The sequence below is a fragment of the Budorcas taxicolor genome, chromosome 8 (assembly GCF_023091745.1).
Source record: "Budorcas taxicolor isolate Tak-1 chromosome 8, Takin1.1, whole genome shotgun sequence".
Classification (NCBI taxonomy): Eukaryota; Metazoa; Chordata; class Mammalia; order Artiodactyla; family Bovidae; genus Budorcas; species Budorcas taxicolor.
In genome coordinates this window covers 65,588,134-65,601,971 of record NC_068917.1, presented here as the reverse complement: position 1 = coordinate 65,601,971, position 13,838 = coordinate 65,588,134, and the positions used below count along the sequence as shown (strand labels likewise).

The 13,838-nt window shown below is 45.4% G+C and overlaps 2 protein-coding genes across 7 annotated transcripts in view; one reads left to right on the top strand and one right to left on the bottom strand.

The window, feature by feature from the left end:
• TSTD2 (thiosulfate sulfurtransferase like domain containing 2) overlaps positions 1 to 11,594 on the top strand; it is a 28,129-nt gene extending 16,535 nt beyond the window's left edge. For all 3 annotated transcript variants that reach the window (XM_052645158.1, XM_052645157.1, XM_052645159.1), the window contains 6 exons: positions 1,104 to 1,229; positions 2,061 to 2,166; positions 5,691 to 5,809; positions 6,292 to 6,450; positions 6,991 to 7,129; positions 8,900 to 11,594. In XM_052645158.1, the coding sequence (XP_052501118.1) occupies positions 1,104 to 1,229; positions 2,061 to 2,166; positions 5,691 to 5,809; positions 6,292 to 6,450; positions 6,991 to 7,129; positions 8,900 to 9,189 (939 nt within the window). In that variant the 3' untranslated portion in view covers positions 9,190 to 11,594. The remainder of the gene's footprint in view (positions 1 to 1,103; positions 1,230 to 2,060; positions 2,167 to 5,690; positions 5,810 to 6,291; positions 6,451 to 6,990; positions 7,130 to 8,899) is intronic.
• TMOD1 (tropomodulin 1) overlaps positions 10,432 to 13,838 on the bottom strand; it is an 89,036-nt gene continuing 85,629 nt past the window's right edge. For all 4 annotated transcript variants that reach the window (XM_052645162.1, XM_052645161.1, XM_052645163.1 and 1 more), the window contains one exon: positions 10,432 to 12,043. In XM_052645162.1, coding sequence (XP_052501122.1) covers positions 11,979 to 12,043 — 65 coding nt within the window. In that variant the 3' untranslated portion in view covers positions 10,432 to 11,978. The remainder of the gene's footprint in view (positions 12,044 to 13,838) is intronic.

Here is a 13,838-nt window from a genome sequence, read left to right as displayed (position 1 = left end):
GTACTGGAGTGGGGTGCCATTGCTAGCTCTTCTAAAGATGATCCATCTTTAAACTTATCAGAAGGGTTTTGTGGTACCAGACAAGGAACTTTGCAGGCCCCCCAGAGCATTGCCTCTTACGGTATGGGCCTTAATCCAGGCTTTAATGTCCCCCAACCAGTGAAGCATTTCAGAGAACAGAGGGTTTGAGAAGCCAGAAAGCCTCAGGTTTGGATTCTCATTTGCTCAGCAAATACATATCAAATGTCTATTGTGGGCAGGTACTACTCTAGACACTGAGATGCAACAAAGAACAAAACAGACACAAGCTCCTCCCAGTAGGTGGGTTTGCAGTGGTGGGCTTACCTGCCCCCCCGCCCCCCACCCCACCAACCATGCAGAGGGTGCTCGTGTGCATTCCCGGCCCTCAGATGTGCTCTGTGCTTTAGGACTTGAGGAATATCTCCTCAGCAGTTTTTCATTATTGGTTCTTCTTCATCTCTCTTATCAAGATGAAGAAATTGAGGTTCAGAAAAGAGAATTTTCTCAGGGCCACTCGGCAAGTTTAGTGGCAAAGCTGCATCCTGATTCTAGATCTGCTGCCCTGAATTTAGGTTAAGCCTTGGCCACTGGAACATCATAGCAAATGGGGCTTTCCAGTTGTTTTATCCATTTTATTCTCTGGTTCAGCATATGTTAACTGAGCACCTCAGCTGAGCTACGGGCAGTGCCATCTCAGAAAACTGCAGGCATCTTTCTGTGGCAACACTCTGGTGTCCGTAGCAGTGTTTCTGCTTTTCCTGTTAAGTTCACCAATACACATGAACCTGTTCTGCCCAGCAGAAATCCGAACTGAGCTACAAATAAGCGCTTCCCCGGTGGCTCAGTGGTAAATAGTCTGCCTACCAACGCAGTCGGACACGACTGAGCGACTGAACTGAACTGAACCAACGCAGGAGATGCAAGTTCGATCCCAGGGTTGGGACGATCCCCTGGAGGAGGGCTTGGCAACCCACTCCAGTATTCTTGCCTGGGAAATCCCATGGAGTCAGACACAACTTGCCAACCAAAACAAAGAGAAACACGGACGGCTGCATTCCCCTTTTCACTGTATTGTGTCTCAGGTTCGAATTGCTACGGAAGGAATCAATGGGACTGTTGGTGGAAGCAGACTGGCCACCAGACTGTATGTCAGTGCCATGCTTTCCTGCCCTCTGTTTAAGGATTACCTGTGTAAGGATGATTTTAAGGTAAGAGAGATTGAAAATAAAATGGACTGAGAGCCATTTGCTTCTGCTTTAGTGCCTCTTCCCACTCCAGGCTATGAAGAAGACCGCCATAAAGAAGTAAGCCGTGCTGGACAGAATACCACTTCCCCTCTAGGTCTTGAGGCAGCTCAGTAGAAAGAGTATGCTCCTTCCATCTTCCAAGTTGCCACCACGTGATCATGGGCCTTTTTATATAGAGTAAGGACGTTACAGCTTACACACACTGAACTCAAACTTAGCCGTATTTGCTCACTTGAGAGACCACCTGTTTCAGGGGATCACTGCGTGTTTAGTAAACCTGGTGGGATCAGATCAGCACTCGCACCACAGCGGGAATGAAGCTGTTGCTCTCTGAAGGAGAGGCTTTATGTCAGAGTGACTTTATGCTTTAGTGTCATGGGTTACAGAGGTGGTGGGAAATACCTTGCTAGTAAGTGTTAGTGTTGGTGATGATGATATGAAAAGAAAAGGTTGTGACTCCTGAACAAAAGCTTGGATGCAATCTTACATATACAAACTGCTCGGTGGTGTTTCAGTTTTATAGTCAAATACTTACTGCTATAGAAACACCGTTTCAATTTGACATTTCTACACATGGTAGATACGCAGTAAAGAAGTGCCAAATATAAGGTTACATCTGTTGTGTAATAATAGGGTAGCTGAAGTATTAAGAAACCTCAAATTAGGAACAGCTCTTTCAGTGGGAGAAGGGAGTTAGAGCATAGAATGTTACAGATAATTCAACTTAATAAATATCTTATACCTGGAGATGGGAAAGAAAGACTGTAATCTGTTTTGTTTCTCATTGGCTAGACCAGCAAAGGAGGAGCTTGCTGTTTTCCAGAATTGCGTGTTGGTGTGTTTGAAGAAATTGTGCCTATGGGGATCAGTCCCAATAAGATCTCCTATAAGAAGCCTGGTATGCTTGCTTTAAGAAACATTTTCTTTTTCTTCATAGGGACAAATCTTAATATAGGGACAAACCTTAATACAGAGACAAATGTGAAAGCTAGACATTCTGATCAGCAAGGGTTGTAATGAATTCTCTCTTCAGAGTAGCTGTGGGGTAGCTGACACTTGCATTATTCAGTGCTCAAGTTGGCTCTTCTCTTTGGTGCTCTGGTGTTTGGAGACCCACTGCTTAGAATGGCCTGGCTTAGTTATTCTCTTGGTGATGGTTTAGAAAGAAGTTGTTTTCTCTTTCCAAAGATACCAATTTGGGAAGAGTATAATTATTACTTGTAAATAGTTCATCAAATGGATAAGACATACAGACTTTTTGCTACAGAGAGCTAGCAGCTTTCAACACTAAAGCAGTTTGTTTGCAAGTGCTATAGAATGTTCTCTCCCGCCTCACTCATGGGTACCATAGGTGGTTGAAAGACATTTGTTTGGCTGAGGTTTTGGTTTTGTTTTAATTTTTACTATGAAAAATTTCAAACATTTTAAAAAGTAGAAAAAATATTACAGTGAACGCTCATGTTCCTATCCCGCAGCTTCAACAATTACAGATTCAAGGCCAACTTTCATCAGCCCCCACTCCCTTCCCCCAACCTAGATTATTTAGAAGAGAATCCTGATGTCATATCATTTCATTCCTATTTTAGTAGATCCTGCTAAAAAAATAAAGGATTTTTTAAAAATAAATAATTATAAAACCATCATATCCAAAACATTTTAATAGTAATTACTTAATATTATTGAATATCCAGCCAGGGCTTAAAATTCCTAGTTATCTCATAATTTTTAAAGTTTGTTTCTATCTGGATTCAAGTAAGGTCTTCTCATTGTGACTGAGCCTTTTAAGTCCCTTTTAACCTAGAGCCTCCATCTTTTATTTTCCCATGCAGTGTATTTTTTGAAGGAATTAGAAAATTTTGCTTGTAGTATTTCCCACAGTCAGGATAATCCTGACTGCATCTCTATGTAATGTTCCTCTGTCTTTCCTGTGAATTCTAGTCACATTTATGGTAGTGCTGTCTAACAGGAATATTATGTGAGCCACGATGGAATTTTACATTTCCAGTAGCCACATGTTAAAAAGTAAAAGGAAACAAGTGAAATTAATTTCAGTAATACCCTTTATTTAATGCAGTGTAGCCAAAATATTATTTCAACTTGTATCCAGTGTAAAACATTATTAATAAGATATTTTAGGGGCTTCCCTGGTGGCTCAGTGGTAAAGAATCTGCCTGCCAATGCAGGAGACACAAGTGTCCCACCTGGCTGCAGAGCAACTAAGCCCGTGTGCCACAACTATTGAGCCTATGCTCCAGAGCCAGGGAACTGCAGCTGCTGAGCCCACGTGCTGCAATGACTGAAGCCGGCGTGCCCTAGAGCCTGTGCTCTGGAGCAACAGAAATCACAAGAAGCCTGCACGCCGCACCTAGAGAGTAGCCACTGCTCACCACAGCTAGAACAAAGCCCACGCGGCAACACAGACCAGCACTGCCAAAAAGAAATACAAACTGTAACAACAAAGAGAGATGGTACTTTTTTCTTTTGTGGTATACTAAGTCCTTGAAATTCTGCACGTGTCACCCTTATTACGGAGAAGGCAATGGCACCCCACTCCAGTACTCTTGCCTGGAAAATCCCATGGACGGAGGAGCCTGGTAGGCTACAGTCCATGGGGTCTCGAAGAGTCAGACACGACTGAGCGACTTCTCTTTCACTTTTCACTTTCATGCACTGGAGAAGGAAATGGCAACCCACTCCAGTGTTCTTGCCTGGAGAATCCCAGAGATGGGGAAGCCTGGTGGGCTGCCGTCTATGGGGTCACACACAGTCCGACACAACTGAAGCGACTCAGCAGCAGCAGCAGCAGCACCCTTATTACAGCACATCTCAAACCACATTTCCAGTGCCCGTTAGCCACATGTTGGCTAGTGGCTACCATATTAGACAGCTCACATCTAGAGGCTTGATCAGATTCAGGTTTGATTACCATTTTTCTTTTCTTTCCTTTTTCCCCCAAGTCTACTTCATAGGTAGTATTGTCTCCTTTCATCAGGAAACAGGTCTGGCTGGCTCTATGTTCATTTTTCAATATGTAAATATTTAAAAAGGATAAGAGTTAAACCAGAGGGAAATGGGAGTAAGATACAAGCATCTGGGGAAGGAGACACATGTATGAGGACAGAAGGCCCCAAAGGGCCGTGTCTGCTTAGTGTCCTCACCTTGGCAGGAGGACCTCGTTGGCACTAAAGGACCTCGCCGTGGAGGTGAGGGGAGAATGGGCTCCAGGTAGTGCTGTGCGGCCTTCATTTGAGCTGCGTTGTTTGAAAGCACTTCTTCTAAGCAGGTCTATGTGAGTCACTGTCTGATCAGGCCTCCACAGGGCCAGGACAGTAGCCACAGTAACAGCAGCAGCAGGAACGGGTTGGGTTCCCTGCAGCTCCCTGTAAGGGGAAGGCTCAGCAGATTTCCATGCTTGTCATCATAGTTTTGAACCTCCCTTTCCACCCCACTGTTTTGGTGACTGTGTAATTATGTGCCAATCACATATAAAATCCGGCCTTGTTACATTTTTCCCTGCAGTCCTCAGATGGGCAGGCAGGAATCTAGCTCTGGGTCTCTAACCCCATCTGGTGCCCAGCAGCTTCACGGGGCTGTCGGGATCCATCATGAGTGGTAACTGACGCACCAGAGCCCCCACCCATGAGGTGTGGTTGCTCCCCTGCCAGATTCACCAAAAGTTCTTCACAAGCTACTGAGATGTCTGGACCCCTAAAGGTTTGGGAATATTTCTCCCCTGGAGCGTAGAGAAGGCAAAAGGCCCCAGCAGACAGGTTCTTTGCTTTTCGTCTCCTTGTGTTTTACTTCATCTCCTTTCTCTCCTTCTTCTGGCCTTTCATCTTTTCTCTCTTGCTTCTTTCTCAGATTTCATTCCTGCTGTCAACCCCTTTTCTCCTTTACTCACGCACACAAACTTAGACACATTCTTCTCTGTTATATTTTTTAGAGACTTATTCAAACTTTGTTCCATAACCATATGCTCACACCTGCCTGAGGTTCTTAACCTTGGACTTGATGTTGGTATAGAACAGTTTCTAAAGCCTATAGTCAAGCATATACATGTCCAGGCCCCTCCATATACAGGAACAATTGAACACTGGCCGTAACATGGACCAGCAAACCCATATGGCAGTTTACATCTCTACAGTCTGGCTTTTATCATTGGGTTAGGCCAAGTATGAGAATGCAGAATTCTTTGGCTAATTATTTCTAAACTGCCAGGTCTCTACAGCACTCATCTTAGGAGGGAGAATGAGGACATGGAATTACTAAATTCTGTCATTATGCTGATCAGATAGCATTATTTTCAGACATAATTCTAACTATGAAGAGGAAATGTTTAGGTGGGGAGGAACAAATGGAAATCATTGGGCTGGGCCCTGTGTGATTTGGTTTTATTTTAACCAATTTTTTGTTTGGTTTTAGGAATCCATTTATCCCCAGGTGAATTTCATAAAGAAGTAGAAAAGTTTCTGTCTCAGGCAAATCAAGAAGAAAGTGATACTATCCTATTGGACTGCAGAAACTTCTATGAAAGCAAAATAGTAAGTAAGAAAACCACAACTGAGTTCCTGCAGCACAGCATGTTTCTGAAGGGGACACTGTGTGCCCACCTGTGGCCTAGTCAGTGGCTCTCCTCCCGCTGCTAGCAGAGAAAACCCGAGCCTTTGAACCCAGAATCTGGTGAGAAAGGCTAAGAAAATACGGATTAAAGACATCTTGCACAAAATGAACTGTCTCCTATATGCCTACCCCTAGACACATGTCAGGATCTTGTCAAGTTTGCCTTGGGCAACCTCTCCGGTTCCCCAAGGTCTCTGAATGGGTAACACACAGCCCACCCAGCCTTGTTTCTAAGTTTTAGCTCTTGAAGTTTGAAAGGTCAGAGTATGGGATGAAAACGGCAGCGAGCAAGTGCTTCCTTGCCAAGGCAGGGCTGAGGAGTGGTGGTTGACACAGAAAGAATCTTTGTTCTTACCAGGTATGTTTTTCTGATAATTTTATTTCTGCTCCTCCTATATTGTAGGGACGATTCCAGGGCTGCTTAGCCCCAGACATCAGGAAATTTAGTTATTTCCCTAGCTACGTTGATGAAAATCTAGAACTTTTCAAAGAGAAGCGGGTGCTGATGTATTGCACTGGGGGCATCCGTTGTGAGCGGGGTTCAGCCTACCTGAAAACCAAGGTGAGTTTGCAACCTTAGGGCACTGCAGGCATGGAGGCGAAGGAAGCTCCCACCCCCAGCCAGCAGGATTTATTGTCCCCTTGTATGGTTCCAGCATAGAGTTTCTAAGTATAAAGTCTGAAGTTCTTAAATCTCAAGATGTGAAAAGCACTCATCAGTCTTAGAGACTCATCAAGTACAAAAGGGAAAGATTAATTGACATCTCCCTTTTCCTAATCCTTTTGCTTGGTCCTGAGAAGAGCAAATTCAGTAACATTACATGTCCCAACAGGTGTCTACCTATATTTAGGGAGCCACAAAAATAGTTGGGCTTCCCAAGATCTCAAGAGTGAAGGCCCTGACTGCTGTCCTCAGCCATCCCCCTAGCGGGCAAGGTCTGGCCAGTTGGTTCCTCGCCCCCCTTGGTCAGCAGTTCTTCCGTGTCCCACAAGGGAACCAGGACCCCCATTCTGGCATTCCTACCACATGTCGCTTCTCTGTGGAGCTTCCTACTGGTCTCTGCTAGTCTCCTCAGATTTCCTCTTGTGTTTCCACACACAGGGAGTGTGCAAGGAAGTGTTCCAGCTCAAGGGTGGCATCCACAAGTACCTGGAAGAGTTTCCTGATGGTTTTTACAAAGGGAAGTTGTTTGTTTTCGATGAGCGTTATGCCTTATCCTTCAACAATGACATAGTGTCAGGTAGGTCAGCACTGGCTCAGAACCGTAACTCCTGAGCAGGCACACCCTCTGATTAACCTTCTGGAAGGCAGGCCAGTACTGATTACGTGACGAATAAAGCAAGGGAAAAGGACTGCCCAGCACCACCATTTCCCACCAGAGCTGGGGATGCAGTGGTGAAGCAGGCAGAACCCTGACCGTTAGGAGGCCTGGGCTAGGATCTGACTCTGTTGATTACTAGTTGAACAAGTCCTTTAAAATGGGAATAACCTCACTCACTCTGTCCACTTGCTAAGAGTTGAACCAATAGGCTAAATCTAGGGTCTTAACCTGGAGTTGGTAATATTGTACTAAAGGGGCCTATGAATTTGGACTGGAAAATAATTTCATCTTTGGTTTCATAACCCCTCACTAAATATAGCACTTCAATTATGAATGTAAGAAGCAAATCAGGTGTATTGGATGTACTTGTGACTTTGTCATCAATAGAAATCACAGTATTTTCATTATTACAGCTGCTGTGAATATTTCAAAATAGCATTTACGTGCATCATTGCTTCAAAATGGAATTAGGCCCATCACTAAATCTTATTATTTTATGTGTTAAATACCATACTGTATCCCAGACTTTGAAGAATATTGTTATTTTGTATTTCTGTATAGTTGGTTTCCTTTGTGATCTTATGTATTTTATTTTCTGCATTCATAGCACAAATAAAAAAGCCCCTAGTTAGATGGTGTGTGGACACATGTGTTATGCATGTTTAGAGTGGTGGGTGGGGCATTCCAGGGTGGGAGCTGAGCCCAGGGCCAGAGGCAGAGTGGCTGCAGGAAGCCTGTGGTGAGACTGTAGTTTGGAGTCCACAATGACATGTGGTACCAGATGAAAGCAGTCAGGAGGAGGAAGATGAAATGAATCTTTAAGCAAATAGATCTTCATTCTGGATGCCACTGTTCTGAATGGAAAAGGTCATAAGCAGACAACCCTAGTGACTGTCAGAATTTTTTAGAGCTTCTTTGACCAGAGACTGAGATTGAATTAATACCTGGATAATAAGATGGGAGTTTGATTTCCTCTCCCCTTTCTTCTTGATCTTTTTATTCATTTTAATGGTCTTATTTTGTCTCTCTTATTGGAAGCAACTTCAGATCTCTAATGGCGCTAGAGGGAGAAAAAAGGGGGGAGAGAGGGCCCAAAGGTAGCTTAGATAAGGTGGGTAAGGAGACTTGAAGAATGATGTTATCAGTGGTAATAGGAAGTCAGCAGGGAAAAGGGGCTGAGAAAGTAGATACCTGAGCTTTAGGACTTGTGTGGCTGAGTGTGCCCTGGCAAGAGCAGATCCACAGGCCTGGGGAGACGGGTGTGGACTGCAGAATTTCGATGTGCAGTCACCTGTATTCAGGCACGTTGTGTCTTGGTGCAAAAGGGAATGGTGTTCAGGAAAAAAGCCAACACAGGCTGTTGGCCAGCTTGGGGCTAGTTAATGAAACAGAAAAACGTTACTGCCTGTTTTCTAAATGGGGAAAAGAAAAATGGGTCCATGAATGCTAGAATCAAAAGACAAATCCCAGACAACCTAACCCAAAAAAGTGGGGATGGGTGGGGGAACCTTGCTGGTTAGAAGACAAGAGATTTACACTGTTTAGAAACCTTCCCCAGGCCCGAAAGGATACATTAGATGCTGATGAGCAAAGGGCTAGGTTTGGGAACTGGAGAAGTGCCTGTCTACATGGTGTGTGTACACGCATGTATGCTTGTGTTCTTATGACAAGGCTTTTCTTTCTTCCCAGAATGCTCCTACTGTGGGGTCCCATGGGACCACTACAAACTCTGCTGCACTCCCCAGTGCCGCCAGCTCGTCCTGACCTGCCCTGCCTGCCAAGAACGAGGATTCACAGCCTGTTGTGCCACGTGTCAAGACAAAGGGAACAGACAGGCTGCAAGCCCAGCCCAGAGCAGCTTTAAAGAGGAATGTGAGTGTACAGCCCGACGGCCACGTGTACCGAGGGAGCTCTCACAGCGGGGGCCTCTCGCAGCAGGGGCCTCTTCCCTCGAGCCCGGGGCCCAGGCTGGATGTTGATGGGAGCGGCCCCTCTGTGCTCCCCCAGGCCTTCACACAGCTGGGTCTGGGGCCGCCACGTATTGGAGAACATTAGGGCTGCACTAACAAAGACACAGGGACCTTCAGAGCTGCCAGAGCCACCATGGTCAGCTAGTCACCATGTTGGCACCTGTCCTCCACAAGAGAGGGAAGAGGAATTTGGGTGCTGACCTCTTACCAGAGACATTCTGGCTCAGAAGGTGCTAGAGCACAGAAAAAGGTGAACTTTGTGGGATCCCAAAGTTCCTAAGGCAGAGAGCCTTGAACCTGGTGACCTGACCTGCCCCTTCTGCACAGGGCTGGCGGTAGTCATTTTATCAGCACACCTGTCTGTCCTGATGGCAAAAATGAAAGCTGTGTCACCCTGGAAGTGGACTTCTCAGAACCTGGTCTCTTAGGTCGATCCACCATCCACCCCTACCCTCCTCTTTTCCCTGCTAGCCTCAGAGCACTGGACTAGGAACTGCCAACTGCAGCACGTGGCCCACCTCTTTCTGTAAATAAAGTTTTATTGGACTAGCCACAGCCATTCACTTACATATGATCTTTGACAGAATTAAGCATTTACAAGAAAGACATGGCCTGCAAAGCCTACAGTGTTTACAGGTGTACCTCGGAGATGCAGATTCAGTTCCAAACCACCACATCAAAATGAGTTACATGAACTCTTTAGTTTCTTATTATATATAAAAGGTATGCTTACATTATGCTGTAGACTATTAAGTGTACAATAGCATCGTGTCTAAAGAAACAATGTGTATCACCTAATTAAAATTCTGTATTGCTAAAAAATGCTGTCATCTGACAATGTGGGGTTGTCACAAACCTTTAATTTGTAAAAAAAACATAGTAAAGCAAGATATGCCTGAACTATCTGGCCCTTTACAGAAAAAAAAAAAACCTTGCCACCTCTAGTCTAGACGAACAGCTCATCTGGTGGAGAGGAGACAGTCTTAAAGATATGGCCATCTTCACTTTTTATGGATTTGAGAGATTTCTCTGTAATAGTTTCTGCTTCTCTCAGCATCCACACTAGCTCTTAAGCATCTTTGAGAGTACCACATTATGAGCTCGATGACACTGACATCTGGGTGGCAGTTTTTAGGTAAACACCTCAGAACATAAGACATCCTGCGTGAGGTTACTGAGCACTGCTGTGGTGGTTTCCCAGCCTCTGGCCAACACGTCAGGCACAAGACCCAAGAAACACATGCACAGCCATCCATAGACCAACAGATTTAATAGTATATTGCAGTTTCCAGTGATGCAGAATACAGCTGCAATTGTGTTTCAAGGAGAAGCCGAGTGGGGCTGGCTGTCCCTGCAGCACGGAGCCACTCCTGGGCCCATCTGCAGTCTCAGCAGACACTCTTCCACGGTGGTGAGCCCTGGCTCCATCTCTGGTTACCCTGTACTGTCCACATCATTACAGTTCAGTGTGCAAGACTTTTTTCATCAAAAGCCTCTCTGCTCAGTGCTCCTCAGCTTGGTCTATGTTCGTCTGCTCTTTGGCCTGTCCTTTGTTCTAAGATTTGCTGAATCACTCATGAAAATAACTCCCCAAGCAACAGAAATACTAGTTTAACTGGCACTGTGGTATATTAAAAGGCACAAGGGCAGTGTGGCTTAACATTTTTGCTGGATCCCAGGAGATGCATGTGATGTTAAAAAGGGATCTGGCTGAGATGCCAAAATTACATTTTCAGAATTCACCATCTTGGGTGGTTTGGCCAGGTTTCCTAATTCTCAAATATCTAGATTTTCTTCACCATTGCCCTTGAGAGGCTTCACTGACAGGCGAGATCAGCGGTGACTTGTCTAATAAGTGATGTGATGGTGCCTGAAGTCTGTAAGCATAAGCCATGATGGACTGGAAATGCATCTCAATAGTGATTCACCTCACGTAAGGCACTGGCCTACTACTGACTGTGCAATTATGAGTGTTTTCAAGTATTTGGCCATAGGTTTTCACATCCATTGTAAGGCTGGCGTTCGGTAAGGAAACAATTCTTCTGACTCCAGTACTGTAAATAAATCCCAGATGTTGATAAAGAACACCCAGGGAAATGCTTGTTGCCTGGAATTGGTTTTTGTTTTTTCAAAAAGGATGATTTTTAAAATGAATTTTCATTACTGGCTTTTTCTATCATTCCCTGGTAACCAGCAAAAGGATCATTCTTTGATTGCTGGCAAAGCTCTGTGGGCTTGTCTTTCTTGAGGTTAAAAAAAAAAAAAAAAAAAAACTGTTCTTGATCCAGAAATCAATTTAGCAACTTTAATCTTGAGGTTCTTAAAATTTAAAGGAGGATTAATAAAGAATTGATGATCTGTTTGTTAAAGAGCTAAGATAAAATTTGTAATAAAATATTTTATAATGCTTTTCAACCATGTGGAAGAGGGTGCTGTTTGTTCATGTTACACATTTTAAATAGACCGGAAACACCACATACCAAGGTCACTGAAACTGGACTTCTGGGGTTAAGTCACTGCTGCTCTAACATCGTTTTCAGTAAGATCTGCCGGTTCAGGGGCTTCTTAGTTTTTAAATAATAAACAGACTGAATTTCTGTGACTAAAGAAAAACTTCACATTAACCAAAGTTTATAAAATTTTCAGCTACAACCACTAGCTAACCTAAAACCTTAGTGCATGAAGAACTGAACCACAACAGGGTTTGTGCTGGCATTCTGCCTTCTGGTTCCCACCGCAGAGCACAGCTTATCAGTAGAACACGTCCAGTTCAAAGGCGTGGTCGGCGCCTGCACACACTAGACGCCGCTCCGGCACTTGGGAATGATGGGCCCGGTCAGGTCTGCCAGCCTCCTCTTCCTCACTGGAAAGGAATGGAGATGAGACGTGAGCAGCTGTCCCTGGGCCCCAGAACCACCACCGTGGCTTGGAAAGCGCCGGGAAGCTTCTTGACAACTTTGCTGAGCACACTCTGAAGTCTGTTTTTAAAGGACAGCTTGTGAGCCTTTACTGAGAGGAGGGCCTGTAGTGGTGTAGATTCGTTCAAAAAGTACTTGTGAAGCGCTGGCCACACAAGTGTAAGACCCGCTTTATCCAACTCTACTGTCATCCTTTGTATACAGAGGCCCCATGGTTGAAGATCCTTACTCCAGGTCAGATAGAGGTTAAGTTCAGTCCATCTTAATGAAATCTTAACCTGCTGGTAAGGTTTCCCTCGGCCCTTCCTCAGAGTTCTTGGCCTGCCTGTGTAAACAACAGCATCTGCCCTGAAGATTACTCTGCATTATCTGTATCCCCTTATGGTTAACCTTGACATTTTCCCAGAGGCAAGACAATATCAAGTCCAAACACTGTTCACATAGCAAGGGAGTTAAACGTCGCAAAGAGGAAAGCATTAGCCAGGGGGTTGCAGGCGGAGTCACTAGCTTATGAGATGGCGGTGATGGTGGGGGCCAGGGGGAAGGGTCCCCTTTGTTGTAATAAGGGAGAGTGTTTGAAACAAAACAGTGTCTGCAGATGAAAACCAAGCAGCAAGTCACATCAGCTACAAGAGAAAGGCAGGTCAAAGGCTGTAGAGCCAGTGGGTGGCAGTCAAGGGGGCTGCAGGTATGGCAGAGACAGGATGCTATTGTGAGAGGGAAAAAGTTTGTCTACACAGACACCTTCTAGTTCCCGAGCGAAACAAATTTAGATCTCAGATGGATCCTTACAAGCTGTAACAAGAACCGAATCGGCCTGTGTGTGACACTGAGCGTATAAAGCAGAACCACCCAGGAAGGTGTGTTACTCTGGTTGTGGCTAGGAGCTGGTGGGGAGACACACAGTTTGCCCCATCTGGGGCCTAGAGTTTAGCTTTTGCCTGGGCTGCTCCTCTCCCCTGCACCTCCCTGGAAAGAGCAATGAACGCAAATCGGCGGGCTGTCTCCCGGAGAGAAGACAGTGTGTCTGGCCAGATTCCTGGAGACCATCAGAATGTGTAACAGCTTGGGGGGAGATGTGGGGGGAACAACCACCAAAGCCCAAAGAGCAGAAGAGGTTTGCCCAGAGTGATGAGAGGGTTTACACAAACCAGGCTTGGCAGCATCTCCACGTTAGGTGAGTAAGCATTACACCCCATTTACACTCAGCCCCTCACTGGAGCCCCTCCAACAATTCCAGAGTGTCAGTGTAGTCACCACTGCCATGCCATGGATGAGGGAATTATGGCAGGGAACAAAACAACAGAGCTGGCACCAGACGGAACCAAGGCTGTGACTCATCTTAAGCCTCAGTCCAGCGCCTCCCTCGGTACAATCAGGCCCTGTCTATGCAGGCTGTACACATACACGTCTCATCTGGGTCTCACAAGGGGACAGCTCCCTTCCCCTGGAGAAGAGAAGGGAGCCAGGGTTCCTGAGGGCAAGGTAGCAGAGCCGGGACTAGAACCTGAGGCCCCAGTCCGTGGCTTGAGGTAAGAAAGGAACCCCATGGGGTCTCCCCCAACATGCCCTCAGTAAGTATGCTGGGCTGCATCTGCACAGGGTTCCCCAGGCACTGGCTTCTACAGGAACTGGATGCGGAGAAAAGAAAGGCACCACTTTGGTATTATTTTCCCCCATATTAATAATGAAGAAACTTGAGGCCAAGAGAGGAAAAGTATCTTGCCTCAAGTCATAGTG